The sequence below is a fragment of the Eptatretus burgeri genome, chromosome 16 (assembly GCF_056783735.1).
Source record: "Eptatretus burgeri isolate ZD-2024b chromosome 16, Ebu_testis_v1, whole genome shotgun sequence".
NCBI classification, from domain to species: domain Eukaryota; kingdom Metazoa; phylum Chordata; class Myxini; order Myxiniformes; family Myxinidae; genus Eptatretus; species Eptatretus burgeri.
Window position 1 is genome coordinate 52,082,188 of NC_140976.1, and position 14,360 is coordinate 52,096,547.

The following is a 14,360-nucleotide window of genomic DNA, read 5'->3' on the forward strand; positions in this document are numbered from 1 at the left end:
GGGCTTAGCGATATACAAACGGAGCAAGCTGCATAAGTGGCTCGTTTCCAAGCAGGTCCCATTGAGGTGTAAATCCCCGGCATTTCTGTCTGCGCGCATACTTAGGTAAATCGACAATTCGGCGATCGTTGTTGGAACAAACAGAATAGTTGGCTGATTTACGGTGTGATTAAAAACACACCCGTAGCTGGATTTCGGCGTTGATCCGAAAGCTGCGACAAGGTGTGCCACTTACGGTGGGCACACCGCTGCGTTTAGCTAAAAGAAAACCACAGTATGTGGTTTAGAAGCCACAACAATATGTTTTTGGAAACCTTAATATTAATATGAACACATAGTGCGCCAGTGTCCATCAAGTACAGTAATGACGCTTATGGCATGTTACAGAATAAAAAATAAAACAAAAGTTAGATTACTAATCAAGATTTAAAACATCTTCATCTGCAATAAGACAATAATTTATTTAGTTGGCAGATAAAACACAAATTCAAAACTATCATTCAATTAAAACCATTGCAAAATAAATTAAATGCACCTTTAGGCCGAAGTCACATTTGCCACGGTGGCCGTGGAGTCTCCAAAATCTATGGCCACTAGCAATTATACGGCGGCCGCAGTATTTCCACGGTCACACAATGTAGCAGTCACATGTTTTTATTTTTCGGGGAGCCGCACGGGTATTTATAAATTGTGGAGACGAAAACGTGGGGTTGCCGTACGGTCTTTGATTTGATGTCGCACGGTGACCTTAAGGAGGCCCTGCGGCGGCCATATAATTTTCAAGGCAGACGCAAGGTAGCCTCAGGGTGCCCGCAAGGCGACTGCAAGGGGATCGCAGGGGGGCCCTAAGGCGAACATGCGGCCAGACGGATGGTAACGAGTGGGTTTTTTTTTTCTTTTTCTTTTTTTACCAGTTTTTTTTTCGGCTTGTCGAATTGCTACGGCGAATGTAGAAATGAAAAAAATTATAACTCCGCGTTAAAATTCCATGGCGACCCCTACGGCCTGTAAAAGATAGCCAAACGGCATAGGGCCACCCTGAGGCCACCGCAGAAACTCTGCGGCCGCTGCACGTTTCTGTCAATTCAGAGGGCGTACGGCCGCCGTATCCTCGCCGTAGAGCAAATATGACTTAGACCTTAGGCCTTACTGATGTTTTTACTGCATCACAATAAAACATTGAAGTATTTGGCTGTGCAGTCCCCAGTTTGTCTATGTGAAACAACAGAACCCTTCAGAAATCCATTGTCAGATTGTTGACCATCTAACCTCACTTCATCTCTTCAAGAGTAAATTCGTGTTTGGCTGTAACCATTCAATATGCATAGTTTGCTGTTTTAGATTGCTTGTTTGACTTTAATCATGGTTTTATTTATCGTTGTGCAGGCTTGGATGGAGGCAGCAGGTCAAATTTTCTCCTCTCTTGGAATTGGTAATGGTGTGTTAACATCATTTTCCAGTTGCAACAAATTTAACAACGTCCTGTTCAGGTAAACTAAATCGTTTTCACAAACCTTCTTAACATGTCGATAATAATGTCATGCACACCACATGCATGTCTGACTTGAAATAAGATATAAATTGAATTGAAATGCTTCAGTTTGGTAAAATACTACATGCTCGAACATCATTATTCATTCTTTTGCAGGGATGTGCTGATTGTTGTTTTGGTTAACACCATCACGAGCATTCTCTCAGGATTTGTCATCTTCTCCGGCCTGGGTTACTTGTCTCATGTATACAATAAACCAGTGGAGAAGATTGCAGTGGATGGTAAGTCTGTATGCCTGGTGTTGGCTTAATGTTTAGGGTAGTGGGTTTGGAATCCTAGGATCCTGAGTTCAAATCCCACTTTTCTGTTGAATTAATACAAGGTGGGGTTGACTCTGCCTGTCATCCTTTAGAGGTTGGCAAAATAAGTGCCAGCTTGCTGGTATCCTGTGTCGGAATGGTGACCTGTCCAGGATTGTATCCAATAGCCAAGGAGGCTGCTTAGGCAGCACCAACACTCTGCACAGAGTATGGTCCCAATCGATGGAAGGTAAGTTCAGCATGTGATATATTATTTATGAAGACACTGTTTACAAATGTCTTGAGACACCTCATTCCAATTGTGAATTGCCCACATGTGAATCAATAAAACATAACAGTGCATGTGCTTGTTTCATTGGGATGAGGTTTGTATAGCAGTGGGCTGTCTCAATTCCATTTTTGGATTGTCTCATGTGTTCTTATCTCCTCTGGGTGAGGAAGCTGTAGGCCTATTTGCATCTACTGTGAACTCTCATGAGTGGGAAATTGAGCGGTGAGATTTAGCTAAGTTGGGTCTGACTGGGCAGTGGGTCCACAGCATCACAGTAGTCGTCCCCTTCACTTCTGCTTGCCCAGTCTGGTTTGCCGTTAACGTAGTTGTGTAAACTTGACTCAAGTGTCAGTTTTTACTATATTACAGCTACTCGAATGACCCTTCCTGCTTTGGTGCATTCAACTTGACTTGTAATCTGCACACTACTGCAGAAATTGTAATTACAATTACAGGAAATAATGCTGCTGTTATCATAATTGTATGATTACAACAGCATGATTTCCTAAAGAGAGAATTGAACTCTTTCAATGACGATAAGGTGACTGCATTATGATTATGTTTATAATTGTACTGAACTTTTGTAATTTAGTCATAAAGTAATAACCCAAATCGTGATTTCATTTCCAAAAAAATTGTTAATGTTGAATTGTACTATCTTTGTGCAAAAATCTTTTTTCTTTTTCTTTAATCTCACATCACACTTTCCTCTCACATCGATCCCATGACATATCCCATTCTCTTTCCACATGGCATGCCTGGATGGATGATAAACATGCCTCACCAGTGACAAACTATGGTTCGAAACAAAGTAACTCATTGTGAATTATATGCCTACCGACTGGCTATTCGAAATGAATTCAGCACTATCCATTCTTCAGGGGAATTATTCCAGCATTATGTTGTCGATGGATATTGCAAGGCAGAAGCAAAGCGACTGCAATTCTTCAAACAAAATCAGGAAACCCTTCGAGCCATGGAATATAGAGGACTACTGGACCACGTCCAGAACGTTGATGCTGATAACCAACGTCCTGTGGGTTGTATCATCATTTTGCTGTCGAGTTTTGCAGGGAGCCCAAGAGCTATGCAGCAGAACTACCAAGATTCTATTGCCATTGTTTGAAAACTCTGTAAACTAGATTTCTTCATCACCTTCACGTGTAATCCAAAATGGACAGAGATACAAGAAAACATTGGACAACACCAACGAGCTGAAGGCAGACCAGATTTAGTGGTACGTGTGTGTCGTCTGAAATTAAAAGGGTTAATCGATGATATAACGAAGAAGCACGTCTTGGAAAAAGTAAACGCATTTTTCTACGCCGTCAAGTATCAGAAGCGTGGCCGACTGCATGCCCACATATTACTCACACTGTGCCGAGAAGATAATATTTGTACCGCCAAAAATATTGACAGAATTGTTCTGCACAAATTCCTAATTCAAACAAGTCACCGGAGATCCATTCCTTGGTGAAGTCTCACATGATACATGGTCCATGTGGCACTTTAAATCGCCTTTCGAGTTGTATGAAAGATGGAGTGTGCAGTAAAGGCTTTCCAAAAGCGTATGCTGTAGAGACCCTTGCGAGCATAGATGGCTATGCCCTTTACAAGCATCCCCCAAATGGACCCACCATGACCGTTCATGGAACTGATTGTGGTACCATTCAATGGATATTTACTGAAGAAATACAGAGCACACATCAACATCGAGGTTTGCGCAAGCAGAAAAAGTATCAAGTACTCATTTAAATATGTATACAAGTGACATGACTGTGCCAGCATCGGAATTCGAGAGCGTGAGAGAGTGGAGGTGAACGAAATAAAGACCTACTTGGACTGCGGGTATGTCAGTGCCCCAGAGGCAGCATGGAGATTGATGAAATTTGAAATGCACAAACAGTCCTATTCCATCATCAGACTTGTGCTACACTTACCTGAATTCCAGACTGTTGTGTTCAGAGAAGGTAACGAGGAAGAAGCCATTGCACGACGTAGGGGTACAACACTTACAGCTTGGTTTGAGTTAAACCAGAGACCCTGAGGCACGAAGGTATCTGCACCATGACATTCCAAAATGTTACGTATATAAAGATGGATTAAAGACATGGAAACTTAGATGCAGGGACGGCGACAAGGTTATCAGACACATGGTTTTGGCAAGCCCTATGGACATCGAGCGCTTTCATCTGTCTTCGTGTATTCCTGCTACACTGCACTGGTAAAACATCATTTGACGATCTCCGAACCGTAGATGGAGGAGTTTGTGAAACATACAAGGATTCAGCCAGGAAATTCAATTTAACAGAAGATTTTGTGCACAGCAGCCATGTCTTGGAAGAGAATATTTGCATGGTTTTTGAGGAGGCAACTTTAGCCTAGATCGGCCTAGCTTAGAATGTGCAAATGCAAAGTCGCATTGCTTGTAAAAGTGTTGACTTCTTGATCCAGAGCCAGTACACTTGAGCTCAGAAACTCATATTGTACTAGACTGATGTATGCATGTACCATGTGTCCTGGTAGAATGGTAGTAGACAGTAAACCGTAGCCGTTTCAAAGTGAAGTGTGCAATAATTTAACTACATTTTCTGAGTTTGTCATTATCACGACTATCAGTTCCCTTTTCAAAATAGAGTAAAGTTTGTAATCTATAATGCAAATTTTGTTGATTCCAAACCCATTGAATATGATGAATATCATAACCCAATAGAGAAAATCGGTAACACGGTTGATGTATGGGCAACATACCACTGCCTTGATCACGTTCTTCTTTGCTGTGAAGAAATAGATGTATCCTCCCATTTATGAGCTTGCAATCAGTTCAATAATAAAAGACAACCTTTTTTTTTTCTTTTTTATATCGTGATTTTTTTTTTAAACCATGGGCACTTCTGGCAGTAACAGTAACAGTAACATAATACTGACAAAAGGAAGGCAATAAGCTACCACGCTGAAATAACTACTATATTGAGGTTATTAATGTAAGATCTTGCTGTGTCCTTAATCCAAAGAGGAGGATTCATAAAGTTTTTTTTTTTTTTCTCTAACCATGAAGTGAAACCCAGTGTTGATGTTGGCCTGACATACTTTCCATTGCCCCCAATCACCACTGCCCCCCACCCCCCCCCCAATGATGCAAATTTTATTTTAATCCAAAGAGCCATCAACTGTGTGCACGTTTCTACCCTTGATATTTTTTGATATGTTCTTGTTATGTTGTGCACATCACACCTAATTGTCATTGTGTACTGTATATCATGATATTTCGTGTCTCATGATAAATTATGCCTACTTTTAGGCCCTGGCTTGGTGTTTGTTGTTTACCCTGAGGTGCTCTCAACAATGCCACTTGCATCCGTCTGGGCCGTTTCTTTCTTCTTCATGGTTTTCTGCCTGGGCATCGATACCTTGGTAACCGGTGCAACAACATCATTGGACAAAGTGGAAAAAATTAATACAGTAATCCCATCCCCACTCCAACACTCCTACATAACACAGGTCAGAGTTCCAAATAAATAAAAAGAGAAGACAAGTAAACGTTGGAGTACAACATGAAGTGCACAGGAAGGAAGCGGGAGTCACAGCATTTGCTTGCATTTGAGGATCTCCATCATGTATTTATGATTTTCCTCCATTTCTAAATCGGTCTCACCATTCAGACTTCCACTTGAGACATACATTACCCAACTGGACAACTACACTTCTGTAAGTTTTAGTTGGCTTGACATTCTTGTTCACGAGAAACATTGCTATACAACACTGCTGCACAGCTCTGGCACACTGATGGACAACATCTTGGAAATTCCTACAATGCTTTTCACAGATGTGTTATCATCTCACATCGGGGTTGTAGGTTATTACCCTTAGAGCAACACACACTCAGCAGTCTTTCATTGTGATGTATCGCTATGCTGTGTCTGCACATGTGTGAATAATATGTTTTGCCATGCTCGGTTTGCAATCCAGTTGGCATGTGGCTTCAACGTCTGCTGAATGCCTCCACTTGACATTTAAACATTGTCTGAAACAGCACCCGTTTGTTTGACAATGTGATCGGGCAACCACTTGTCGCCTGAGCTGTAATTGCAAACTGAAATGTCTTGTCCAATCTCAAGCCCGATGATCTGCTCGCTATTCATGAGCTAACTTTTGCGGCAGCTTTTACCTTCATTTGTGGTGTTGATGTTTGGCACACCTGTGTTTAGACGTGTACGAGCTTGATGTTCATGAGCATCTCTGCCGGTGTTTGTGTTGTTGTTGGTTGACTGCGTTGTGTGATAACGCAGGAGAAATATTGACACTCGATTGTGCAAGTGACAACTCATTTTGCACAGTGCCAATTTCACGGTTTGCACAACACATTCCGCGAGCCCATTTGTTGCTTGATGGTGTGGAGCACTCCTGATGTGTCGAATTAAATTCACATTGCAGAACTATAATTGTAATTTGTTCACTCATAAAACATGGCCCATTGTCGTACACAAGGGTGTTGGGAAGGCCCTGTGCAGTATTGCATGTCAACCTCGAGGTACCAAAGCGAGTGAACCAGTTATCAGGAAGGTGTCAGGGTAGAAAGATTTTAGATGGAGCTCGTTTTAAAGCCCCATTTGTTGTTTTACCAGTGAAACCATCATACGCCCCGTTTGTTACCAACCATTGTAGAGCAATAATTTGCAGGAGGAACCATCGTATGGCAGGAGGCAGAAGGATGTTTAATAAGCAACTTATTCATTCATACTGCCTAACTTTAAAACAATAACAGTGACTAAAACAAAACCCTTAATGACTTTCTAAAGAATCCCCAAATTAATGGAATACAAATGTCAGATATCAATGCAGATTTGAATTAACTCATGACTTTTGAGGAGGCAACTTACATCAGGTAACCAGTTTGTAAAATAAACTTCAGCAGGTTACGAATGGGTGAAGGGTCGGCTGTGAACACATTCGAAAGGATCTTGCCCAGTGGGTGTACACAGGATGAATCTGACCAGCCAGACGCATTGCGAAAAGTCCTCAAAGGGTGAGCTTGGTATCACCGAAGCATGCAGATGAATCCGAGTCTACAAATCAAGCTGTTTGACATTTAATTCTGCACTGCATGCTGTTAAAGACCATGCATGCTGGCAACAGGTGAGGAGAGAGTGGTGGAACAGGCAGGCTGCCATCTCTGCAGCCAGTGAGTAGATGCATGTTTCGAAGACGTCTCTGAAGCAACTGCAAGGCAGCCGAGTTGACGAGTCAACCATCCAGTCAGAACAATCAATGCACAGCAGTGTGAAGTTGATTCTTTGAAGTCAGGGAATGGAGACTTTGAACCAGTCCTGGTTCATATACAGAAGACTCTGATTTCCTTCTTTACTGGTTGAATCGGTTTGAAAATGAATTTTTCCTCATGAAATCCAGTACACAGCAGCTGGGCTTCCTCTCCTTCAACATGTTCCTCTCTCCTGCTATCTGAGGCAAACTGTTGGTAATTTATATCATCCTTAAACTCTCAACACTTCTTTGATCAAGCGGAGTTCCTGGCCAGCAAGGTCAATGGCAGCAGTCCTGGAACCACCTGGCCCTCTTATCTCACAACTTGTGAATTCCAAAGCTCTTCCCGATGTCTTTGACCATTTCTCCCAAAGCCCGTTGTAACCTTGGCTGGTTTGGTGCTACCCGACAGAATATAAACACTGCCTTCTTCAAAGTACTTTTAAATTCCTTCTACAAAAAACAATTATTTTATCACAGAGTAAAACTCTTTCCCCCACAGCTCCAGTTATCGGGTCAAATGCTGCCTGACAATTATATGCTTTCACTGGATTATAATATTCTGGTGAAATAATGCCCTTCACTTTCACCGAAAGCACAATTATATTTTATACTATTCCGTGACAGCAACAAACTCTTCTCACAATTTGTCAATCGTAACCTCACGAGTTACTTTTGTCGTGACATACACTTCAATCTACTTTGAGTACGCATCAATGAGGATGAATAGTCTCTTTCCCTGGACTGGATCAGCATAGTCTACAGGATTGAGTGACAATGGTTGACTGGGGTACACCCAAGGGTGCAGTGGTGTTTTGTAAGGCAGTTTCTGATACACCTGACATTCTTGACATGCTTTGATTTCTTCTTTCTTTTTTTTTTTTTGCTTTATGTCCTTGTTCAACCAAGGGCACCACATGGAGCTTCACACCAAAGCATTCATCCTTGCAATACGAGGGTGGCCCTCGTGCAACATGTCAACCACCTGACGTTGACAATGGGATGGCAGTACCAGCAATTTCTGTGTTTACATGTAGAGAATGATTTGAACTTTTCCTGTGCCAAATTGTTTGGCCAACCACTGATTGCTTCGGATTCCAGTTTTGTTCAACGACGTAAATCAGTTCTGAAATGGGACATCCCCCAATTTCCTATGTGCGAACAAGCCTGAAATTAGTTGATGTAACGCAACCACTCAGCAGTATTGACCATTGCTTCTCCACACTCTCAATGCCGTTAGCTGTGAAATAGTGCTGAATATGCTCTACATAAAGCAACCACCCTTCCTCTTTGGATTTAAACTCCCCAATTGTGCCCAATGCGGCCATAATTTGAGGAAAGAACAAAAAGTCAGTCTCCAAGGCAAAATCGTTTGGCCTTGTCAATAACTGTTCGGTTCTCCCACAACTGAACAGATGTATGACAAGAGAAAGAAAAACACCCACACGTTCAACAGAATACTGCCTTTATTCTACGCATGCACAGACCGAACATGGCAAAACATGTTCACACATGTGCAGACTGTACATTAGGGTGCTTCATAATAGGGGGTAAAAAAAATTAAAGTATTAATATTCATGCTCCCTGGGTGTGCCTTTGTTCCATTTGACAGTAGAAACATACACACTAAATATGAAGCAGATTGGAGAATGTTTAGGGGTTCCTCAAGTTGGCACAATATTGTTGAAATTTGCTAAACTGTAACTGACAACTTGCCGTCGAATATGCACAACGCAGTACACTTCACAATTAATATGGTTGTTTGATATTTTCAAAAACCACAGCAGTCATATAGGATGAAAGAATAGTTTTTCCAAGGAGACCTAGATGAGCTTTTTGACATTGCAGTGCAAAATGCCCTCTCCATAATGGACATAATTGTGCCAACTTGAGGAACCCCTAAACATCATGGAATTTTGTTCATTTTTAACCTATAAGTTCTTATGGGATATTGGAATAAAGGCAAAATCAGGGAGCAGCAAAAAATCAAACTTTCATTTTTTTGGAACACCCTACTGTACATGGACTCATATCGATACATCACAACGACACTTATGGCTCCATACACTTTCAGCAATCTTTCATTCATTTGCAATATCAACAGTCTAAGGATACATATAACTCTTATGATTGCCATTTGGAATTTAATAAATGCTCGCACATTGCTGGTCTAATTAAAATATATGTTATTTGTGACTCCTATAAATCAAAACTAATTGAAAAAATGATTTGCAAACCAGCAAGGCTATGAGAGAGTAGCTGAGGAGTTTGCGAACAGGCTGAGTGGACACTTGGGGGGTCTGGGTGCTTTGGGGGGTCCTGAAGAGTTGTGGAGCGCTTTCAAGACCACCGTCCTTGATGTTGCCGGTGGATGTCTTGGAACTCACCGCAGGGAAAAGAAGAATTTTGTCTCTCGAGGGACACTGGATACCATTGACCAGAGTCGCAGGGCCAGGCTGAATGGCAGAGCTGAGCTGTTCAGGGAGCTGAGGCGTAAAACTGTACGTGCACTGAGGGTGGACAAGGAGGCCTATGTGCGAGGAATCTGTGAGGGGGTAGAGCATCACCTGTGGACAGGTGATTCTCGTCCCGCTTACAGGGGAAGTCGCGCATTACGTTCATCCAAGCCCATCCCTCGGAGCACTGCAGTTCGAGCAGAGAGTGGTAGGCTCTTGACAGAGGAGTCTGAAGTGAAGGCCTGCTGGGCCGGTTACTTTGAGCGGTTGTACCAGGCTGATCCCCCAGCTGTCGAGTTGGACGTCAAGGGTGTTACAATCCCTGTTGCTGACCCTCAAATCAACTGTGGTCCACCTTCGCTTGTAGAAACACGGGCTGCGGTGAACAAGTTGAAACGGGGCAAAGCTCCAGGGATCTGTGGCATCCATGCCGAACTTCTCAAGGCTGGTGGAAATGCTGCACTCGTGTCGTTGCATGCAGTTTTGTGCTCTGCCTGGAACACAGGCATCATCCCAACTGACTGGAAGAGGGGCCTTGTTGTCCCTCTCTGGAAAGGGAAGGGTGATCGCCAAGACTGCAACAACTACCGAGGGGTGACGCTGCTCTCAGTGCCGGGCAAGGTCTTTGCTCGGATAATTCTTGATAGGGTTCGCCACCATCTGCTTGAGCACCAGCGTCCAGAGCAGTCAGGCTTTACACCAAAGAGGTCAGCGATTGACCGTATCCTTGCACTTCGTGTCCTCACCGAACGCAGATGAGAGTTTCGGCAGGGGCTGCTTGCAGCCGATGTTGATCTCTGTAAAGCGTTCGATTCAGTGAATTGGGATGTCCTCTGGAGGATTCTTGGTCTTCGTGGGGTGCCAGCAAAACTGATCGATCTGATGTCTGAACTCTACTCTGGTACTGAGAGTGCTGTGACGTGTGGTGGTACCACCTCTGACTTATTTCCAGTTGTTACTGGAGTTCGTCAGGGATGTGTACTTGCCCCCACACTTTTCAGCACTTGTATGGACTGGATTTTAGGGAGGATGTCGGAGAGATCAAGTTGCGGTGCATCGTTTGGGAATGTCAAGATCTCGGACCTTGATTTTGCAGATGATGCAGTCATCTTTGCAGAGACTTTAGACATCCTTTTGGGGGCCCTCGAGGTGCTGAATGAGGAGTCGGAGCTGCTGGGTTTACGGGTTTCTTGGATCAAAACTAATATCCAGGCTTTCGGTGACATCTTGGATGCTGCTGTCCTGTCTGTGTCTGTTTGTGGTGAGGATGTTGAGGTCGTGGAGAGATTCACTTACCTTGGCAGTGATATTCATGTCTCTGCTGGCTGCGAGTCAGAGGTCAATAGACGTCTGGGTCGGGCCTGGGGAGTCATAGATTCACTGGATCATGGGGTGTGGCGCTGCCGGTACCTGTGTGGGAGGACGAAAGTCCGAGTCTTCAGGTCCTTGGTACTTCCAATCTTGCTCTATGGGTGCGAGACTTGGACTCTGACCAAGGATCTGAGATGGAGACTTAATTCCTTTGGTACCAGGTCTCTTTGGAGAATCCTTGGCTATCGCTGATCGGATTTTGTATCCAACGAGCGGTTGCTGAGAGAGACTCGGATGAGATTTGTTACCTGCATAGTCCGTGAGCGTCAGTTGCGTCTGTATGGACATGTGGCTCGTTTTCCTGACGCTGATCCTGCTTACCAGATTCTCTCAGCGAGGGAGTCTCATGAGTGGAGGAGGCCAGTGGGCCGACCACATGCCTCATGGTTGCAGCAGGTTGACCATCATCTCAAGGAGATGGGGATGGGCCTGGCATCTGCCTGGGGGATGGCCAGACGGAGGCCCCTGGAGTACCGGCAGAAAGTGGACGCAGCGACGCGCTGTTCTGGCACATGCTCCCATACCTGACCTGATCTAAGGCTTTGAGAGATACCTCTTTATGTTGATATGCTGAAATGTAGCAACGACACGCAAATCATTCAGAGAACCCCTCTCCCATGAATTTTTCTTCTCTTTTTTTCTGATTTATCACAGCATGGTTGACCGCACAAAATGATTTTTGTTTCATCTTCATGAAACGATCATTTCTCATTGAAAAATTGCCTTGCATTACCTCATATTAAGTTGCCAATTGAAGTCTGACAGTTTTGTTGAGAAATCAATATGACGTAAATCCTTCATGTCGTTTTCTTATGTATTGTGAAGTAATCAACCTAAACTTTGTGTTTCTCACTCAATGCTCCAGTTTGCTCATGTGGAGATGATTGCTACGTTCCTGATGGACAGCTGTGGCCCATACCTGCTCCAAAAACTGCACAGAAAAGAGTTTGTGGTTCTGCTTATCTGTTTAACTCAAATGATAATGGGAATTCCTACAACCACCCAGGTATGCGGCAACTGACCTTATGAACAAACGTTTTAATATTGTAGTGTAGTGGAAATGACACAAGTGGGTTAATAAACTATAGTGGGTTAAAGATGCTAAATATAGCACAGTTATCTCCTTTAAATGAATATCCAGCATACCTGTAAAGTAATTAATTGTGATGTTAGATATGCGTCGCTTAAATATCTGGTTAGAAATCGTCCCCATTCCTGATCGTGTTTGTAAAATCATCAACCGATGTGACCCCATTCATTGATGTTTTGCCCTTTGGAATCTGTCATTTGTGTCTTGAAAGTGCTTTACTAGGCCTTCGGGTGCTATCTTAGTGGGAGAACAATGCCTCGAACCGCTCAAGGTCAGAGAGGGAGGGACCTCTCGGGTGACAACTGGAAGTTGGCGGTTCCCCACTTATCAAACGGGCCTTCAGTCCAATGGTGAATTGGAGGGGAGGGGAACGACGCATTTTGGGTGATGGATGGGATGGAGGCTATGAAGGCAGGTGTGGCTTGTTGAAAGACTTGTGGAATCGCTCGAGCAAAGCAGTGGTCTTCGCCCAAGTTGCCGCACCTGAGCCATGCCCCCCCCCCTGCCTGAGCCACGCCCTCTCCTTTCCTCGCAAGCTGAGCCGTGGGATGTAGCGGCCCCGTCCAATGCTGGAGCAGCCAGACCTGGCTTTGGCTGTCCCCACCACCTCTGTTTTGTCTGCTTCTATCTGTTGTCTGTCTCACATGGTATGTCTGAGGGCCAAGATAAGGCTTAAATATGTATGGAACTGTGTTCGCTCTTTGGTATTGTGGGCACGTATCTGCAGTGGGTTAAGCGGTTTGTATCATTATTGTTTTGTATTTCTTCTCCTATTTCCTTCTTCTGTTTCCTTCTTTCTGTTTCCTTCCCCTGTGCCACATAATTTTCACTTAATCAAATATACTTTATGTCGAGGGTGAATTCTTCCTGTGCTGGCTGCTTCAGTTGGTGGTTTGGGTGACCCATTAAGGAAATAATTGGTTGTGGTCTCCACACTGCATAGAAGACCGTGTCACATGACTTAGGTTTCTCGGTCTAATTAGATAGTCATGTGACGCCTATCGGTGTGATGCAAGACCATTTTGGGCTTCCAATCTGTAAGGTGGCGCAGCATTTAGACACACATCTCACAGGGGAGTTTCCATAAAGGTCGACCATTGCCGTCACTTTGACATGAACTGCCATATTTGAACCGGGCAACCGCAATGGACCGACGACTATCACAATATATTTGTGTACACAAACAAACAGCAGAGTTTTAATTTGAACCAACTACATAGTATGATTAGATTCACAAAGCTGAACAAAGCTAAGGCCAAAAAAAAAAAAATGTTGCATTGGCGTAACGGGTCACTGAAAAATAGGGTTTTTTTTTTTTTTTCCTAATAAATCCCTTTTTACCACCCTTTTTGTCGGCGGGTTCTGTCCGAAACACTTCCGGGTTTTTGCGATCGCGATCGCAATCAACAAGATACTTGAAAACGATAGCAAAACAACAAAAATAGCAATAAAATAGGGTCGGCAATTTTTTATTTTTTATTTTTTTTTTTTTTTGCTATCTAGCAAAAAAAAAAAAAAAAAAACGTAGGGTCGGCGGAATTTTTAGGGTCGGGCGGGTTACGCCAATGCAACATTTTTTTTTTTGGCCTAACAAGCTAGCTTGAGTGGAAATACATACAGAAATCACACTGTTACTTTGGAGTAGGTAAAAATTTGGAAAAATGTTAAGTTAGCATGGTCAACGCATTTATGTCGATTAGAGCACAACATAGTACACATAGGGGAGTAGACAGGAAAGTTTAATTGGTACATGTCCTACTTGTAAATCCAGACAAGGTGCTCAGGCAAGGGAAGGAGGGGTGCATTCGGATGTGTTGGTGGTTCGTGTGTCGGCCAACAAACTCCCGTCACAGCTTGTGCTCTGAGAACAAAGGTGTTCGTCATGGCACAGGCCATAATAAGGAGCCACGAGGGTGTGCTTCCATTGACATACTGATTTCGTATGTCACATTGAGGGTGTCATGTCATTGGTTTGCTCAGTATCATTGGCAACACCCCGTGGACAGGATGACTCGATGGCAACGGTAACTTGCCATCTCATTGGCCGGTGCAGGAGCATGAGCGAAGAACATTCGCGAAGGCACATTGCATGGCCATG

General features: G+C 43.5%; 1 protein-coding gene across 4 annotated transcripts in view; it reads left to right on the forward strand.

Annotated features, from left to right (window-relative positions):
• Positions 1-14,360, forward strand: part of LOC147011065 (sodium- and chloride-dependent GABA transporter ine-like) — a 133,369-nt gene that overhangs the window by 79,402 nt on the left and 39,607 nt on the right. For all 4 annotated transcript variants that reach the window (XM_085859603.1, XM_085859604.1, XM_085859601.1 and 1 more), the window contains 4 exons: positions 1,387-1,490; positions 1,649-1,773; positions 5,385-5,497; positions 12,038-12,178. In XM_085859603.1, coding sequence (XP_085715729.1) covers positions 1,387-1,490; positions 1,649-1,773; positions 5,385-5,497; positions 12,038-12,178 — 483 coding nt within the window. The remainder of the gene's footprint in view (positions 1-1,386; positions 1,491-1,648; positions 1,774-5,384; positions 5,498-12,037; positions 12,179-14,360) is intronic.